Source organism: Conger conger, chromosome 1 (assembly GCF_963514075.1).
Source record: "Conger conger chromosome 1, fConCon1.1, whole genome shotgun sequence".
Classification (NCBI taxonomy): Eukaryota; Metazoa; Chordata; class Actinopteri; order Anguilliformes; family Congridae; genus Conger; species Conger conger.
In genome coordinates this window covers 61,527,702-61,546,626 of record NC_083760.1, presented here as the reverse complement: position 1 = coordinate 61,546,626, position 18,925 = coordinate 61,527,702, and the positions used below count along the sequence as shown (strand labels likewise).

At 42.3% G+C, this 18,925-nt stretch overlaps 1 protein-coding gene across 2 annotated transcripts in view; it reads right to left on the bottom strand.

The window, feature by feature from the left end:
- tsnare1 (T-SNARE Domain Containing 1) overlaps positions 1-18,925 on the bottom strand; it is a 177,636-nt gene that overhangs the window by 92,119 nt on the left and 66,592 nt on the right. For both annotated transcript variants that reach the window (XM_061262253.1, XM_061262263.1), the window contains exons 5-7: positions 6,220-6,310; positions 4,810-4,884; positions 4,536-4,592 (exon numbers count right to left, since the gene is read on the bottom strand). In XM_061262253.1, coding sequence (XP_061118237.1) covers positions 4,536-4,592; positions 4,810-4,884; positions 6,220-6,310 — 223 coding nt within the window. The remainder of the gene's footprint in view (positions 1-4,535; positions 4,593-4,809; positions 4,885-6,219; positions 6,311-18,925) is intronic.

Here is an 18,925-nt window from a genome sequence, read left to right as displayed (position 1 = left end):
ATGTTGTACCATAATTTCCATTTGATTTCATGGTAGTGGTTTAATTGTAATTCGTTCTTTACCAGCAACTACATCCGTAAATGAAGCGAGACGCAGTATATGTCTGATCCAGAGTCAGACCTCAAATTTAAAGTCATGGAGGAAAACCAAGAGCTCAATGAATCAATGGCCTTGCTTGAACTGTCTCGCAAAAAAAAATGGTTACCTATCACATACCTAGCTACTTAGCTATAAAGGTGTAAAGTGCATTGATGGCTTATGTCCAAGTTCTTACTATTGTAGCTGATTATCCTTAAAGTAGCTGGAAAGATTAAAACGTCCTGACACAGCACAATTAGCAGGGCCAGTTGTACTAGTCATATTTGAAATCTCTATTGCTCATTCATAATTATACGCTGACTCTAAAAACAATGTGAAGTAGAACCAAGTTAATATTTTACCAGCACATATGTCAGTATCATGTTAAACTGCATAATCAATTCCAAAACTAGACAAATTCCAACTTGAAAATACGGTAAAACTCAGTAAACCACATTAATCAATTAGCCTTAAAATGGTCTAACAAGAGTTTTACTACTCAAAAGCTATTTCCAGCCAACCTGTACATTTTGCCTTGGGAAAAAATGATAATAACACAGCAAACATGTAGCAATACTTTAAGTGTCTATACTTCCCCAGTGTGTACAGCTTGCTTCATAGACAAAGCACTGACATTAAGTAGCAAGACAACTGCATAAAAATGTGCTTCCCATAAAATATACAGTAGTCTTCAAAAAAAGAGCTGGGAATGTGCTCAATGCATATTTTTGTGTGACATACGCTTTCATTTCAGGAGAAAAGACAAACTTGAATTGCATTTTCTATTTTTAGTTCAAACTTTTGGAGGGCGTGGATACATTTTGAGGCCACAGTGTGCAGTATCTGTCAACATTAAGTAGTGGGAGAGGTCAGGGGAGAAGGGCCAGACTGGTCAAAGCTGACACAAAGGTGACAGTAACGGAATTGACCACACATAACAACAGTGGTATGAGGAGGGCATCTCTGAACACACACATCATAAGTGGATGATGTGGCTAGGCTACAGCAGCAGAAGACCAATAAGTCAAAAAAGTAAAAAATGTCTAATAAATACCTAATAAATCCTCACTGAGTTTTAAAATATAATTTCAGTCATCAAACATGAACTGATTATTATTATAGTACATCCATGTGCCTGTGCATGTGCATATGTGTGTGCGCACACGAACCTGCATACGTGCATGCATGTATGTGTGTGTGGCCTTCTCTCCCTGCAAATATCTGAGACAAAGGGAAGATAACAGTTGTTCCATCTGACAGCAACATGGTCTCTCTCTCTTTCTCTGTGTCTTTCTCTGTCTCTCTCCCTCTCTCTCTCCCTCTCTCCCTCTATCTCTCTGTTTGAGCCATGACTGGTACAATGACACAGCAACTAAAAACCCAAACACATTAACATTGCATCTCTCTCTGTCTGAAAAATACACAATCAGCAGCAATTATAGAGCTGGATAATCTGCAGTTAATAAGCTGGGACAGTGAATAGGAGACTGGCTATGAAAACTCTCTGGGGAACCAGAACACAACTCTTTATTTTCACAGCTCCAAACATCAGATCATTATTAAAATACAACATTAATCAGTCTGTTTGGCGATGGTGTCAAAATTCACTTGGACAGATAGAAAGTTTCCTCCTGGAATGCTAAAAATGCTATTTTATAAAGCCACTGAAAGGAAGCAATTACCCTGCAGTTTCTATAAAACACAACTAGATTTGCAAATGATGGGCCGAATCTTGTCTGTCTTTTTCTCACCAAGACTCAACATAACAATTTATGATGCATTTTACAACAGGTACCTGTGTGTGTGTGTGTGTGTGTGTGTGTGTGTGTGTGCGTGCACATGCATGTGTGGCAATGTGATATGTCACTGCAGTTGAGACAGAACTGAATTACGGATATGGAAAGCAAGACAGAGTCTGGTCCGGCATATGGTGTCTGCACAGGTGAGTGTGTCGTTTAAACACAGAGTGGAATGTATCAGGGTCCACCTGCTCCGCTCTACCTGCATGGGGTGAACGGCCCCAGCGAGCCAACACTGCCAGCCAACGTTCTGTTGTCTTGGCAACCTCCGAAGAGATAGAGACAAGGCTTTGCTCACCATGGTCATGTTCCCTGTTTCCCTCTCCCACGTCAGATTCTCTCTCACACGTCAGTTTCTCTCTCACACATTTTGTTTGTGCTTATCTGGTTCCACCAGACACCTGTCACAGCCCCCTGGAAATCAAAACCGTTGCTTCCTGTCACTTCCTTTTTCTGATCTGCGGCCCACCTCCCTTCGGAAAAACAGCCACCCTGCTCCCGCATCAGATAAGAGCGGTCTAAAGGGTGTCAAAGCCGCTTGTGCGAATCCAAGTTCGCCAGTCCCACTTGTTCCTCCTCGGGTCTTCTGAAAACCCTACCAACTTTGAAGGAAACTTGCGCGCAGTCACTGCTCCCGGTCTATGTTACTTATTTATAACTTTTCCTGTTCCTCTGCAGCTGTGGGAGGTGTGAGGCTTTGGGCCCTGTTGGTGGTGGAACCCCTGAGGCAGTGAGTGGCGGAAGTGGAAGTCACAACCACTGGAAGGTGAGAATGTCAGAGTGTGTGAGCCAACTGTGCTGTGGGGAGGGTGAGGAGAGGGCAGGAAGGTCTGCGGAGTCTGGCAGCCTCTATCCATGATGCTGAACCCCACACAGCATCAGCATATGCACAGCATCACTGTCTGAAGCTCCCTGTGTGGGCTATCCTGGTTTGAGGGGTATTTATCTATGTCACACTGTCACGGTTCTGACAGGAATATACGTAACTAATCAACCTAGACTGCCCAGGCTTGAAATGCAACCCTAAACCATGTACACTGTCCAGGTTCTGAAAGGCATATAACAATCTCATGTACACTATCCAGGTTCTGACGGGCATACTACACAACGAGGTGCAGCGAACCTGTGCAGGTTATGAAATAATAACTAACCTACTATGTATGTTTTTTCATTTGCAGAAAGACATAAAATTAACCTGTGCAGTTTCTAGATTGTATAAAAGCATTCTAGTAAGATGGCATGGGTTTCCATGGAAAACAAACGAAAAAACTTCCTATGTACAATCCTATATGTAAAAGTTATATATATTGCTGTACATATATGATGGGGAATTCAAAATCTACTGTATTTAAATAAATTATGTAATATGCAGTATGTATGAAAGTTAACAACATGCACTTATATATATTTGTAAATATATGTATTATATGTAAGCATACATACAGTATATATGTTAAATATAAGTAAATGCATGTCATAAATATAGAAATTCAACCTATTTGTATGTACATATATGATGCAAACAGAACATATAAGTACATATATGAACATATATTTAGTACCCATATACGGGTATTTCCATAAGGTCCTGAAAGGCAAGCAGCCCACACACACTCTCAGTAGTGCTAAAAGTTGCATGGTTGCTAAATGTATTGTCTATGGCGAAACACACAGTGTACCCTTGGCAGTAATTTTTTCTGCCCTTTAAAGCAGCACACACACCCCGGGCAGCGATACGGTAAAGTCTGTAATGTGCAGGGGATTGTGGGAAAAGCTTTTGGCTCACATTAGACTGCTGACCACGGCGGCAAACCTCCCAGTGGATTATCACAGTGGCAGGATCAGCGGGTGTAGAGACCCCGCCTGTCCCTGTGTGTGGTTCCCAACCACACAGTGAATTACCGCAGTGAGAGAAACAGTTCACAGATACTGTCTACACTGGTACCGAGCCAAGCCACAATCACAGCAAGAGCTGAAACTCTAACACCACCCTGCCCCTTTCCCCTCTACCGTTAACAGGTGACTTCAGATCAGAGAACAACTTTTTATATTTCACATTTTAAATCCGTGCTTGCCTGAGCAAAACAATAGCGCGCCCCTTTATGCGAGACAAAAAATTATGGTTCACTCATCAAATGTCCCCTGGCTACCAGAACATGCTGATAATTAATTAGTGATGATGATTAAAGAGATGTATTAACAGATGGGCATGGTACTGATGTTCTGAAATTTGCAACATTTTTTCCCCACCTGAGACACAGCACACCATATTCAGGTAGCGTGTTTATTTATTCATTTTTGGCGCTGGGCTCTAGGAACATCGTGCAAACATTTTGTCCACCTGCATTTGTCCTCAGAGAAGGATGCCACATTTTCAAGCTTGTTTCCTCCTGTGCAATGGCTGTCTCTCACTAAAAGTCTCCTAAAACAAAAACGCACAGGAATATAATGACGCAAACTTTAAGGAGTTCTTTGTGTGTGTACTTTCATGTCATAATACCTTGGCCTTGGCAGACCCCATTATGGGAAAACAACCCACACTTGGAACCACTGTTAACACTGAGAGTGAATAAATCCACACTCTGGAACTTTCTACCATTCACCTATTCATTCATTCAAAATTGACTAATTTCAGCTTCATTGACTGCCTCGGCTTACCTGTTTCGGGTCTTTTTGTGCTGGGGGCAGCAGCGCCCTGGATCTGTCTGCGATTTTCTGCAAAGAGGTAGACAAAGAGGGGGTGATGCAGCATAAAAAATAATAACAGTGAAGGTTTTGTTTGCCTTTTTCAGCTTTGCTAAATTTACTTTCTCTGAACCTTTTTTTCCCTGGGAGGGCTTCATCTTTGTCCATCACAGAATAATTTAATCATGTGAAGCTCTCGAGAGGTATAGGCAAAGGAAGTTCCACAGAGAGTCAGGGGCAGTGTTACCTTCTGCAGGTCTCCATAACGCTGGACGGAGTCTGACAGCTCTGTCTTCAGTCTTGTGAGACGAAGGCGATCTTGCTGGAGAGAGGAAGGGAAAGAGAAAGAGAGAAAGACTGTGAGAGACAAAGAAAGGGAGAGAAAGACAATATCACCTTGCCATAGAAGATTATACATTTTATGTCTATTGAAACAACTTAAACATGCAGGGTTTATTATACTCACGGTGAATACCGATTATATAGAGAAAATGTTTGTCTTGGGATTATGAGAAATGATTATGATGACGAAGAAACTGCAGCCAACAAGGCAAAACAAACTACAAAACAAAGCCGTTCAGATCCTCCAGCCAAAAGAGGGTGCAGTTGAAGCAGAGAACAGCAGTCTCCTGGCTTTGTAGATACACAGATACTGCAGACAGGTCTGGCTGGAGGTGGCAGTGAAGAGAGGGCTAGACTCAGGTGCCCCATGCCAAGTTTCACCATGAGGAGTCATTTGACCTGATACGATTTCACCTGCAGCTGACAGAAAGGCTCTACCTCTTTCAGTTGCTCTCTCGCCGGGCAGACAGACTGGCATTAGACCCTATCTTTGGTGGAGGGCACTGCTGAAAATAAAAGCTTTGGCCAGCTGCTCTGTGTGCCCCTGCCACTCCAACATTGTCTAAGGTTGCATTCGTCAGAGCTTGTGTCCGTGAACTGAATTACCAAAAGGTAGCAGACAAGGCCTTCCTTGCTTTTCAACCCACAATATTCAACATTCCTCTGCTATAAGCTTGACCATTCAGCTTGTTAAGCTGGTCTAGCTAGGTATGAGCTGGGCAACCAGCAACCAGCTGGTCAAACCATGTCGAACTGGGAGTTGGTCTGAATTGGTCAAATAGCTACAAGCTGCTTCAAAACCTAGCTTGAGGATCTTTAACAACTTCTAACATGCACAAGATCTCCCTTAAACTTTTTGACCCCTTTTCTCTCAAATTTGGAAAATTATAAGTTATGCTCACAGCTCTCCATGAACCACCCCCACAACTTCCTGACCTGACAGGAGTCTGTGGTCACAGGATGGCGGATGGGTGTCTCGCTTGCGGCTCTTGTGACTCACGACACGGCACCTTCATCTCACAGGTGCGGTGACAGTGCTGGGTGAGCTCGGCTCCTGCCCTTGCACCTTATGAACCTGGCAGTGGTGTTTCAGCATTCTTGCTGGGAAACCACCTCTCCAAACCAGAATCAAGTCATCTGATTCATCAGACGTGCTTGTAGGTTTTATGGCTCTATAATTAGAGTCTTGTGCTGAGAACAAACTAATTTCCCTTGTTCTTGGCCCAGTGCGGAGTGCCTCAGCACTGTAACTTCTCCCTGGTGGATGGGCAGGAGAGGAGGAGAAGGAGAGGGGGTTAGAGGAAGAGTCAGTTACCCGTGAGGACCCACTGACGATGTCGGAGAGCTGTTTGATGAGCTGGCTTGTGCTGGTTATGACTCTGTTGGTCTGCTGCTGGGTGGAGTGCCTGCGAGAGAGAGAGAGAGAGAGAGAGAGAGAGAGAGAGAGAGAGAGAGAGAGAGAGAGAGAGAGAGAGAGAGAGAGAGAGAGAGAGAGAGAGAGAGAGCAAGAGAGAGAGAGAGAGAGAGATACCATAAGTGACAGTATCACTTAAAATAATTAGTCACTGTTTTCCGCAGTGTGCAGAAAAAAATATATATATATTTTTTAATTCAGTGCCTGTCAGGTATCTGTATGGCAAGTGCATAATGTTCCCTGGGTATATGACCACTGGATCCAAAAACTGAAGTAGCATTGGGATTAGCAGAGATAGCACAAAAAGCATGATCGCTGCAGAGTGGAAAGAACCAGAATCACAGCTAGCTGGTGTGAAGGCCACAGAAAGCTACGGACAGTGTTTAGATACAAGGCCAGCTGTGCTCCTTTCATAAAAATGATGATGTCTAAGCAGTGCAGAGCTGAGATAAGTCAGCTTTTATTCATAAGGCTCTAGATTTGACAACCACTGTAAGGCGCTTCTCTTGAATGCTTGAGCAATGCACCTTAGTTATAAGTTTTTTTCATTTTGCTGCATCATAAAATAAGGGTATATAGCAGTTATTGAGATGAAACCATGTGTCAGCAGACCCAATAAAAACAGTTCGCTGATGCCTCACATGAATCACAACAGAAAAGACAGTCTTGGGAGTTGGAAGTGGTCAGGAGGTGTGGCGTGGAAGGTCAGACTTTGCTTCTGCAGTGAATTGGAGTGCCCCTGGGTTGCCATTTCATTTTTTTCCGAGATTGAAAAATTATTCTAAATTTTATTCTTCCTGCAAGTGTATCTGGGCTAGCTTGGCTAGTTCGCTAGTAAGCATGGTCAAGTGCAGTGAAAGCGAAGGCTCGTAGCAGGTTATCGCGTCAACGCTCCCTGATGACGCTCCTGTTGCCCTTGCCTAGAGGCGATTTTGTCTCTGACTGATAACGCGTTTGTTCAACAAATATTTGGACGAGTGAGAGGCAAGGGTTCAAATCCCACCTCGGACTCAGGCAAAATCTCTCTCTTCTTGGGATTTCAGTAGTTGGGTTGTAGTCTTGCCATGTTGAAACTGAAGAATATTTGAGCTACAGCCGTGAGAATAACTGCGTCCAAGCACATTTTTATATACACGTAATGTGAAACACTAGCACAAGGTTACAAGAACAACACTAAATCGCAAATAAACGTGCCTTATTTCGAAAATGTGTCTAATTCAAATGGAAACGAAGATCACTGGGAGGCCTTTGCCGGTAAATCGGAATGCTGAATTATGGAATGTGAAAGCAGAGAGTCGGAGATTACGTGTGCGGTACGCATTGCCCATCAGCTCCGTGGCAGCTGACACGTGGAACGCGGATCATTCTGTGCATTCGTTTAATTCTCCAGATTATCCTTCGGTGTGTATGATTTACAGGGAGCGCTGGGCGAGACTCCCTTCAGCAGTCACGCAGTCCCTCGTGTATTATAAAATCCTCTGTGAGAAGGGCTCTGTCTTCGTGCAATATCTGACTGTTTCATGCGCACTGCTGTGAAAGACAAAAATAAAAGACAATAAATTGGATTCTGCTTCGCGAATGCGTTTGTATTTCTGGACACCACCGTTATGACTTCGGCACAGCAAACAGATAGCATTGTTATTTGCTTGCTTGGTAGACACCATTAACCACTTCCTTACGTTTTCACACTATTCATTATATCCCTATGGTACTGCCATGCTCTAGGATATGACAGCAGTAGACGATGTGGAACTGAACTTTCTTCGTAACCACTATACAGAGCTGTTGGTTTACACACTAGGATAAGAAAAACCATACATAAAAAACCATACAGCAGACAAAAAAAGATATTGATCTGACAGTAAAGTTCGATATTAATCTGCCATGTGTTGCAGCAAAAAAAAAAAACAGACCTTACAGCCGAAGACTGTGATTTATCCCCGAGTGATTGACAACTAATTGGAACTGCAATGATAAACATGCAGTACTTCAAGATTGATCCTGTTGTTTTTTTATGGAATTTTATGAAATGCTACAGCAAGTCAAGGTTTGTGCCCAGGTTTTTTTTATAACGCGTTCGGTACAGTGGTGCGTGAGTTGGGGTGGTGCAGTATGGTTATCACTTCAGCTTAACATGTTCCACTGCCTGTTCCGCTCTCGTGCTCTGTCCCGCATTACGCCCAAATCAAGGACCATACTCACACAGACAGAGTGTGGCCTATTCAGCACACCATTCAACTAATCACAGAGGAGGGCATGCGTATCTTTATCTTCCTCTATCCCTATATCTCTATCTCTCTCTCAACTCCCTTTCTCTCTCTCAAGTGTCTTTGATGGGATGGATCATCCCACACCTTCCCATGCAGGAATATATTAACCTTTCTCACTTTTCACATTACATTAGTGCGAACAACCTCCAGTGCTCATCACACAAGGCCTCTGTCATCTCTGCCATTGGGTACAGTGCAGAACATTCTAGAACACTACAGGATGCCTTAGTCATAGTGTACGTGCGCAGGTTGGCACAGTGACTCAGAAGCCACTCATTATTGTACAATGGAATTTCAGCTGACTGGTAGATAACCAGATTGTACGAAAATCAGTCACAAATTTCACCATTCGTATGCTGATAATGGGTAGCCACTACACTCCACAGTCTGGATTACCATTAAACTGTGATTCATAACCATGTAGTAACTGAACTGTTGGGCACACCTATTTTAAAACATGCCTGCCCTTATCATCATTGTTTATGGAAAGACCAACCACTAAGAGCGCACGTGAAGAATAATCACTGCATTACCCAACGTTCTTTCCATAAGCAACAAAGATAAGCATGTGTATATTTTCCATAAGCAATGAGGATAAGCACGTGTGTATTAAAATATGGGTGGCCTGCAGTTGAATTCACTGTGTGATTATAAATCACGATTTTATGGAGATCTATATCCACTGTGTGGTTATAAATCACTGTTTTATGGTGATCCAGACCCACTGTGGGGTGTAGTCAGCATATGAGCGGTGTAATTCGTAACACCTTTTTACCATTTCAATCGTGGATTTTAGGACAATCGGGTGGACAGATACAGGATGCAATGCATTATAAAGGGATAGCAAATGAAAAAGAGAAAGAGAAAATGAAGGTCGGTATGATGACGGAATGACAAATTGCAGTACAATAAACGCTTCTTGTGTATCAGATTGAGTCTTGACCTGCTTTTAATTTCAATGTCGGTGACTGAAGCGAGACATGTTTTCTAAAAGCACATATAAGAGGTTCCAATACGCAATTATCAAAATAGCTGTTGTATGTAGTACAGACATCTTGCTTGTACTCTTGATTATGTGAGGTGGAAGCCTCTACATTTAGTGCTTCAGTGATTTGAATGCTTATGTATTGAAGTATTCTCAGCTGGCTCATGACTCACTGATCTCATCTCTAAGCGAGAACCTTACAGATATTTCATTTATTCCCATTACTTTAGTACTAAAAAAGTACCTAATATAAATACCTTTCATGAACTTTTGACAGACATTAACCAATCAGGTTTTGCCATTTTATCAGCCATGATTACAGTACTGTTCTGGTTTAGGAAAAAAACATCAAGTGATCATAAAAAGATGACACCATATTTAAACAGACTGATAGCTCAAGGATAGCTTTTATTTAGTCTTTCTCGATACTATGCATAAAATATTTCTTGATACTGCCCACCAAACTGTCAGGTGCTTTCAGCCTGACCTCTGTCCAGTGCACTGTCAAGAGGTAATGAGTCTATTAAACAACATTTGGGGCCGACATTAGCTCAGGAGGAGTTGTCTGGCAGTCAGAGGGTTTCTGGTTCAATCCCACCCGGGGTGTGTCTAAGTGTGTCTAAGTGTCCCTAAGCAAGATACCTAACCCCCAAATGCTCCTGACAAGCTGGTTACATTACATTATTTGGCAGACGCTCTTATCCAGAGCGACGTACATTTGATTAGACTAAGCAGGAGACAATCCTCCCCTGGCTACACCAGGATTAGGACCACCGACCTTGCGTGTCCCAGTCATCTATCTTAACCACTACGCTACAGGCCGCCGTGAGTGTTGGTTGATGTCTTGCATGCCAATCATTTAAAAAAGTTCTTCCTTTTCTCACTGTCCTTCACAAACCATTGGCATTTTGGTGACAAGGGTCTTCCTCTGACATTTCGGACCGATGCATAAGAGTTTACAGGGCAAGCAGGTGGAATCTACCAGGGACATGTCCTGGCACTGATATAATCCAGAAGAGAAGGTGGGAATGTTCCAGTTCTCTCTTCTTCTTGCACCTCCAGATCAGCACATCCTGTCTGCATGCTCTTCTTCCTGTCGTGTCTTTCCTGTCATTCACCATCACCCCTCACAAGCTCAGTTACCCTCATCAGCCTCCTGTTCTCTACTCACTGTGCATCTCCTAAATCTCAAGTCTCGAGTCAAAGTTTCACAGTGAAGGACTGATGGCTGCCATTCAAAGACTATTGAGAACAATGTCGCTCAGTGCTAACAAAGAATCCTCTTTATGCAAATTAGTGGGGCACTCCTCAACTCTTCTCTCTTCACTTCTCACTTGTCATATGTCTCTGTTTATCTTAACATATTTTCACACTTTTATCCCACAATGTAGAAAATTGTCCCCGGCTCCTTACAAGTTCTAACACAAAGTTAGCGTTGGTCTTGGATTTTTTTTTCTTTTTGTGCTATTGCCGAGACATCTCGCAAAGGTCATATTTAAAAGACTATTTATAGTCTATTATTAAGGGCTGGAATGAACATATCACAATTTGCGTAGAGCTTTTCAGTTTTTAGTCGCTATGCTTCTGTGCATGTATAAGTCTGTGTGTAATGGTGTATATGCTGTATATATTGAGAATGCTGGGGGGGTTGAGTGGTTGATTTTGCAGAGACAGTGCTGATGGTACACCCAGTAAAGAGGTGCAGTTATTATCATATTTCTGTAGTGACTGGCTAAATTTTACCCCAAATCTGCCCTTCAGCACGTCCTCATCCTGCCATAGGGATTTACTCATTTAAGTATAATGAAGCTGTTGCTCCTGTTATGGCCACTGTAAAAAGAGTAATTCACTTTTTAACAGCACCTGTCAAATAAACTCAGAAGCTATCTGTAATGTAAATTGCAAAAATTCACAAGATAGCATTTTATAGTTGCAAGGAATTTCACCCGAATTGCCTTCATGTTCATAAAATACAGCAATCCTAGGGCCGCCTGGTGCTAAAAATAAATAATTTCAAATAGTCTCTGGGAAAATACTTCTCTGTAACACTTTATTTAGATACTGTCTCTATTTATACCTTTCTTTGAGCACTCCCAAAAGGCTCACATCTATTTTATTTTAGCTCTTATATCAGAGCTAATCAGGAGACAGAATACTGTGCAGTATTAATTATTCTGTTTTAGGACTATATCAGAAACACCATTGTGGCCTAATCCAATAATAATTTAAGAAATAAATGAAAAGACAATTTGTAAAATGTGTTGGGAAAAAAGAAAAAAGTATGAGTAAGTGAGTATGGATATAGCACAGCATGTCGTCTATTAAAATCATTTCTCATTATCGTCTATATCTTTTATATTCCTGTCCTTCTTCCTTTTGCATGCGAATGAACAAGGGATGATCTGGCAGCAAGGGATGATGTGACTCCCATGTGCCTATGACTCCATTTTACCTCATTTCACTGCTGTTTTTGGCAACATACCCAAAAATAGGAATGTATAGATCCCCCTCACACTGGCAGCAAAATGACACGGTGTGCTGAAGTGCCGCAATGTGAAAGCAGGTGCTGTGCTGGTTCTGGGCACACAGGGAGCCTCGCTCTTCAGGTTAATGGTCCAGTTATCCAGGTGGAAGCTTGCGAGGTCCTGCGAAATGATATGCTCTGTGCACATATCCATCCAACACCTGTGGCTCGTCCAGCCTGCCATTTCAGCCCCGGTGCTGACAGAATGTCTCTGAGCTGAATCCCTGTAGCAGAAAAGCCTCATCATAGCATATTGACTATATGCCCTGCACGGTTATGACATACCCATCATACGCTGTTACCTTTTTGCATTCACTTACGGTCTCCATACTGGTTTCAGCGTAGTATAACGACTAAGGCTTATTACTCAGATTTTACTGCAGGGTCTGATCTCTTGAAAGGCATTGTGCAAGGGAAAGGTACATAAACTATCCAGCTGTATAGATGCTCCTGGGAAAACAGAAATGAACAGGCATTTTCTGAGAGGCCCTCCTGGTGCCTTGTAGACAATTTGAAAGAGAGGATGAGAGTCCTGATCAAAGCAAGGTAATTGGAGTGTTCCCTGCTGGTGTGAGACTGCCACAGAGAGAACATGCCTAACTCGTTGTGTTCGCCTTTCTGAACCACTGTCAGGGCGGGCAGGGTGTGTGTGTGTGGGGGGGGGGAGGACTCAGTGGAATATGTGGCGGTTAATTGCTTCCCCCAAATCCCCCACACAACTGTTGAAATTTAGGAGGTGACCATGGAAACTCATGTCCCCTCTCCTTCCGTCATGGTTAATGCCCGTGGCAACAGCAGCAATTCAGCCAATTAGCTCAAAGGAGTAAGGGGTGAAGTGGTCTGCAGTTCAATTAGGAGTCTAAGGAGAAGCGCGTAGCTGTCAGAGGGAGTGGGGTTAGCATGGCTGGAGGAGATATTAGGGTACATTGTGGGTGGGGCTATCACAGTATCAGGGAGAAGCTGAAACAACTGACAGAGAGTCCTCAGCAACAGCAGGCCAGAGAGGGTGGGGTACATTTTCTGTAAACACAAACATTGGTGAAAACAAATAAGATTGCATTTACTGCATTTGCTGAATTAAAGGCACAATAGGTAAGATTTTTGAGCTGAAATATTGTTACAAGACCATTGTAAATCCATCCCTATAATTGAAAAAGCTTACTGCCTGGGTTTATAGTCCTTAAATTTGGGTTTCAAAATATACAGTTGACGGCCCGACACGCCAAAACATTGTACTAAAACATTGTATAACTGTACAATAATTCAAGCTCATCGGTTGGGAATTGGTTCTAATTGCCACAGCCAATGGCGTTTCAATGTCAGCGCGTTTACAGAGAAGGAGGAGGGATAAAGAGTGTTGTGGTTTGTAGGTGTTTGTTGCTGCTATTCCTCTTTTGACCGTTAGAAGTCCGAAATTACCTACTGTACCTTTCACATCGCACAGTACTGCCATTACCCCAGCAGTGTGAACAGGAAGCAGATCCTGTTTAAGCAGTGCGTGAGTCGCCATGAGGCACATGCCAGAAATAAGGTGGAATATAAATGTCCTAGTTTGAAACAATGCATTTTAAACAAGTAGGCTGATCGATCGTGTTCTTCAAACGCCCACAATGGAGAGTGAAGCACGGTCAGTGAAGTGGCGACTTGGAGCAAGAGATAACGAGGAGGGAAGGGCAGTTAAGGACAGCTAAAAAATCACCCTACATAAAGCAGTTAATCTCCACAATATGGTTTCAATCTTACTTGAGTACAATGCATTTTAGACAGAAGCAATTACTTACAATGGCTCTGTGTTCACTCATTCTCAGAATGTTCTTGAATATTAAATACATCAAGCTGAAATGCAGCCAAAGTAACTCAGGATACTTTCAGCAACCATAGTGCTCTGTTTTATAGGAAAATTATTGCAGAATGAACGAGACACATATACTCGTTCTTTGTTGTTACCCACTGTATGTGATTTAAAAAATAATAACAGAAAACACAAAGAAAAACAGAGGAGAGTTAGTTTAGTTACTGTTGGCCTGCGTCATTAGACCAGTGGTGGGTGGCATTAACATGGGAACTGCTCTTTAAATGCTGCAGCGGCATTGTAACTAAGTAATAAAGTGTTTTCATAGCTATCGCCACAGTTTGCTAGCCCAATGAACATCAGCAGCATATATCCCAATGCATGACTGCTATCCAATCGGGCGTGGCATTCATTATGTCTTGACTGTCATCTGTCACAATTCTCATGCTATTGCAGATTAAAACAAAAATAAAGAACATTCAGTCATGTGTTAATTACATTTGAAAGATGGTACTTTCAAAAAAATTCAGGTTTCTTGAATGTTGTGTGAATAGAACATACTGTACTATTATACTAACAATCACCTGCTTTCCTGAAACTCAAAGAAGAAAGAGAGATTAAGAAAGTAAATAAATAAAGAACGAATCAGATTGAGGGAATTAAGTTTGGCCGCATTTTGTGCAACCTTTGAAGGCTCCAGGGTGACCCAGAAGCACTCCTGTCTACAGCTGCACTTTTAGGCTGCATGGCCCAGATGGCACATCAATATTCACCACACAGTCCCATCGTGCCCTAGGAGCCAAGCGTCCAGCTGGACCTGGCTGGCCCGTGGAGTCTGGGCTGGCTGCACCTGACCCCCCCCCCATCCTATCTTTAACAGCACCAGTCCAGAGTCACAGCCCCTCCATGGTGCATTCATAAAAGGGGCAGAAACCAAGAAGCTCTATACTCAAAGATGTTCATTTGCATCATAAGGTCTCTCAACATTTTTCATACTTGATAAACAATGTCTTTTAATGCGTCAAACAGACACAAATACCACGGAGAGCTACTGTGCTGCTCTGTTGCCATGGTGAGTGCTTTTGCCAGAGATAGAGGAAACTCCCGGCTCTCTGGGAGATGTCGTCATGGGAAATTCCTGAAATGGTTATGTGTTCCCTTTTGCCCTCTCTTCTTCTGGATGTCTGCCACCATCTTCCAGCCCTCTCCCGCCCCTTCACTAGATCCGGCATGCGTGGCATCCCACTCCCACTCCCGTTCTCCTGCCTCTTTCTCTCTCAAATCTTTTTTAGTTCACTCTACTCCCCCGTGACCACGTTGCTCACAGGCATACATACCCAGGTGACAGAGCTGGCTCATCACACCTCCCTCACTCAGGAACCCTGGTAACAGTCCTTCCCACACACCGGGGGCTCCCATCCAATCCTGGCAGCCCACGTGTTAAGATATTACCATACAGGTTAGGAGAGTCAGCAGCCATGAATCTAATTAGCATCAATCAGTGATACAGCCATGAGAAAATTTACACCAAAGGAAAATATACCTGGAGAGCAAAAATAAAACTGGCTGAGCAGTGGCCGGCCTTCCGTAGCCGTGGCCCTGGGACTCTAGCACAGACTAGAGGTTTCTATCGCAGTGTCTAAGTCAGGGAGGTGAGTGTGAATTAAAAACCAGAACACGGACACAGACGTCGAAAAATGGAAGTGCTTTTACCTTGCGCTTGTTTAATTGGTTCACTCTTAAATAGCTACATCTCAGCCATTGCCCAGACCACAAATAATTAATAATTAGGCAAGATTATTTGTCGTTTACAATTCAAGTTCCACTTAGCTTGTGGGATATTATTATGTGAATGGACAGCCATTTAACAGCTAAGTATCTACATTTCTGCTCATTTAGAGTGCCACACATTTGCTGCACTGAGGCAAATACTACAGGGGACACACTGTGCTATCTATATTTTACATTACATTACATTACAAAGCATTTAGCAGCAACATACAACATACAACAAAGCAACATACAACAAAGTGCAGATCGAACACAGGAACAAGTGTGAAGAGGATTCTAGAGGACAGTACGGTTTGGAATCCTAGTGTGACCACACAGATACAGTATAGCGTGACTATATCTCCCAAACACTTCCTGAGCATAGCAGTTTCATAACCAAACTTCACACTGCCTTTATAATTAACAAGGCACCTGGCCTGCTCTCAGTGCAGGTCACTGTCATGGTTTAAAAACTAATATGCATAAAGGGCATTCATTTTTCCTGTTGCATTATCACCTTACACCAAGAAGCTGCAAGTAAGAACTTGCTTTTACTTTCATCTGCTTCAACATTACATGCTGCAGAAGGAAGTGATGAGTCTACATGGTGCCGTGACTGCTCAGGCGGTTGGTGCTGTTGCTGTTGCCCTTTAGTTCGCATAGAGGTATATGAACAGTAAATATCCACCAGCGGAAGCATATAACGTGTCAGATGTAATCTGAGTAAGTTACAATAGAGAAGGGAATATGCTTAGCAAACCAGATGTAATGAAATGTAATGGAAAGCTGCAGTGAATATAGGCAGAGCTGTATCACAGCAGTGAGATAATGGGTCTTTGCTGCCAGATTCATCCCCATAGTTCATTAGAATTCACTGAGAACTTACAGTACAATGCAGGGAGATCAAGAAAATCTATAGATGAAAACAATCACTGTCTACCTCGGGGACGGCCGGCTGGGGTAGTGTATACTAATTTACGTCTTAGCCTTTGCTCTCCATTGTTCTTAATTGTATAATTACAGGATCAAAAAACCAATAATTCAATCTGACAGCTATCAACACCCGCTACTAAGAACATTACTAAGGGAAATGTGAGGGAAGCTTAAGGGCAACGCGTTCATCATTAATGGGGAGGTTTCCACACACGGATCCTGCTCTGGCTCCCATTCCACCCGCCCTGCTCAGTATGTGCCATGCCAGGAAACTAATTTCCCTCCTTTTTCAGTTCAGCTTAATGCTCCACCGCACTGCCACAGTACTCATTAAAGCCAGAGCGACTTCTTTACTTTAGACTGAGAGCGGCGGGATGGAGAGGAGTAATCTTAAATAAGAGAACGGGCGGCTGTTTATCAGGCGCATTTGGTATCTTATTTTGTAAAACTCCATTTACATGATGACTTGGCTGACACGTCAAAACCAACCCACAGCCTTTGCAAAAATGTTTCAACAACATACCCACAACATTCCTGCACTGCCACCAGTCTTAGGTATAACCAATCAGTTCTAAGTTCACTGCAAATTGTAGGGTAGGACATAATAATGGAAACACGGAACAATATATGCATATCATGTAGCTAATCAGAAGTAGAGCCACCTACATTTCTACAATTCAAAATAGCTACAGACATTGTTGAAATACTGTCACACAAATGTTTTTTACAACTTACAACGGCATTCAAATTAATATGACACACCTGTGCTGACTTGTAATTATAATTTAAGTATTTTCTATGCCACACTGACTGACTGACTGACTGACTCACTCACTCAGTGTCCGTAGAGGAAAGGACCTGACTGCACAGTATGACTTAGAGTGTCAATCACATTTGCTGGTGCAGCCATGACAAATAAATCATTTCAAAGTCAGTGCACCGTGGAATTCAATCTGTCGGCAGGAAGTGCAGGATGCTCCCATGTCCCTTTTATCGGCTGGTGAGTGTGGCCCTGTCACCGTGCCGACCAGAGCAATGACTGTAGTTACACCACTCGAAGGGAAGAGTAGTCTGCTGTGCAGGGAATACATGGAACATCTTAAGGTGTGTGGACACACAGTCGGCAAGACATGTACCCTGTTCATTACTACTCCCTTGAGCAAAAACCTTAGTTGGGGCAATATTAGTTTCATCACTTGAGTTATTGAAGTATTCCCTATTTATCTATGTGATTACCTGATTTACTTTCTGTGTGATTATGAGAATGGTAATATGTGATCAGGCATGAGCAAACCTTCCACACTGATGCCAGTCGGTACGTGTTCAAAAATGGATTCAATTGCTGAAGAGCTTATCTATCATCCCCTAATTGTTGAAACTGAAAGTGATTTGCAAATCTGGAAGAAAAAAAATATATATACATAATATTGAACAAAGCTGGTCCTCCAGGAACTGACAGGGGAGAAAACTCACCATAGATTTCTACAGTTTGCAGTCCTAAAACCAGGAAGTGAGTTAATATTTTTGAGCCATGGGTTCCCTCTGCAGTTTTTTAAGCTTAAGAGCATTTCATGCTTTGTTCTACAAGTTAAATTACATCCGTTAATAACACAGCCAGGAATATCCAAGCTGTTGTGCTTTAACCTTCCTACTGTGTTAGAAAGCTGCATTCATCTTTTGTGTTAGTGGGTCAAATTCGGCCAAATATTTGGTTATGTTTTAATGGCACAAAACACCAAAAAAAAATCCACCATCATCCAATATTGTTTTTTATCTCATACTGTAACTAACTTATTATCCATTCATAATCATTTTATTTTTTTATGGTTATCAAACCATTTACCTACAATATAGCTTACAATATACCACTTGCTTTCAGGGAAAATAGTCTAACTTCACTCATTACATTTCATATAGTGAAGACAAGGGGCAAGTATGTTAACTGACTATTAAAGACTAATATTAGAACACACTGTCCTAGAATAAATTGCTTGTGGCTTTTGTTTAACTTTATGTTATTAACCATAGTGTCATCTGTCGTGTGTATTCTAGTGGTTACCATTCAATGGTCATTAAGTTATAATGGCAGGTTTGTTTTAAGACTAAGCGTATGAAAACATACAGATATACTGTATAAATAAAGATACCATCTCTTGCTAATTCTGCAGTGCTAGGAATTAGAAATATTTCAGTTAGTGTTGTCCAATGAATAAGCAATCAGGGGCTACCTCAGTGCATTTAATGTGATATACAGTGGTATGCGGCAACACATCAGGGCCAATGACGTCTTCCTCAGGCAGCAAAGTTACTCTAGTAGTTTCCAATTTCACAAG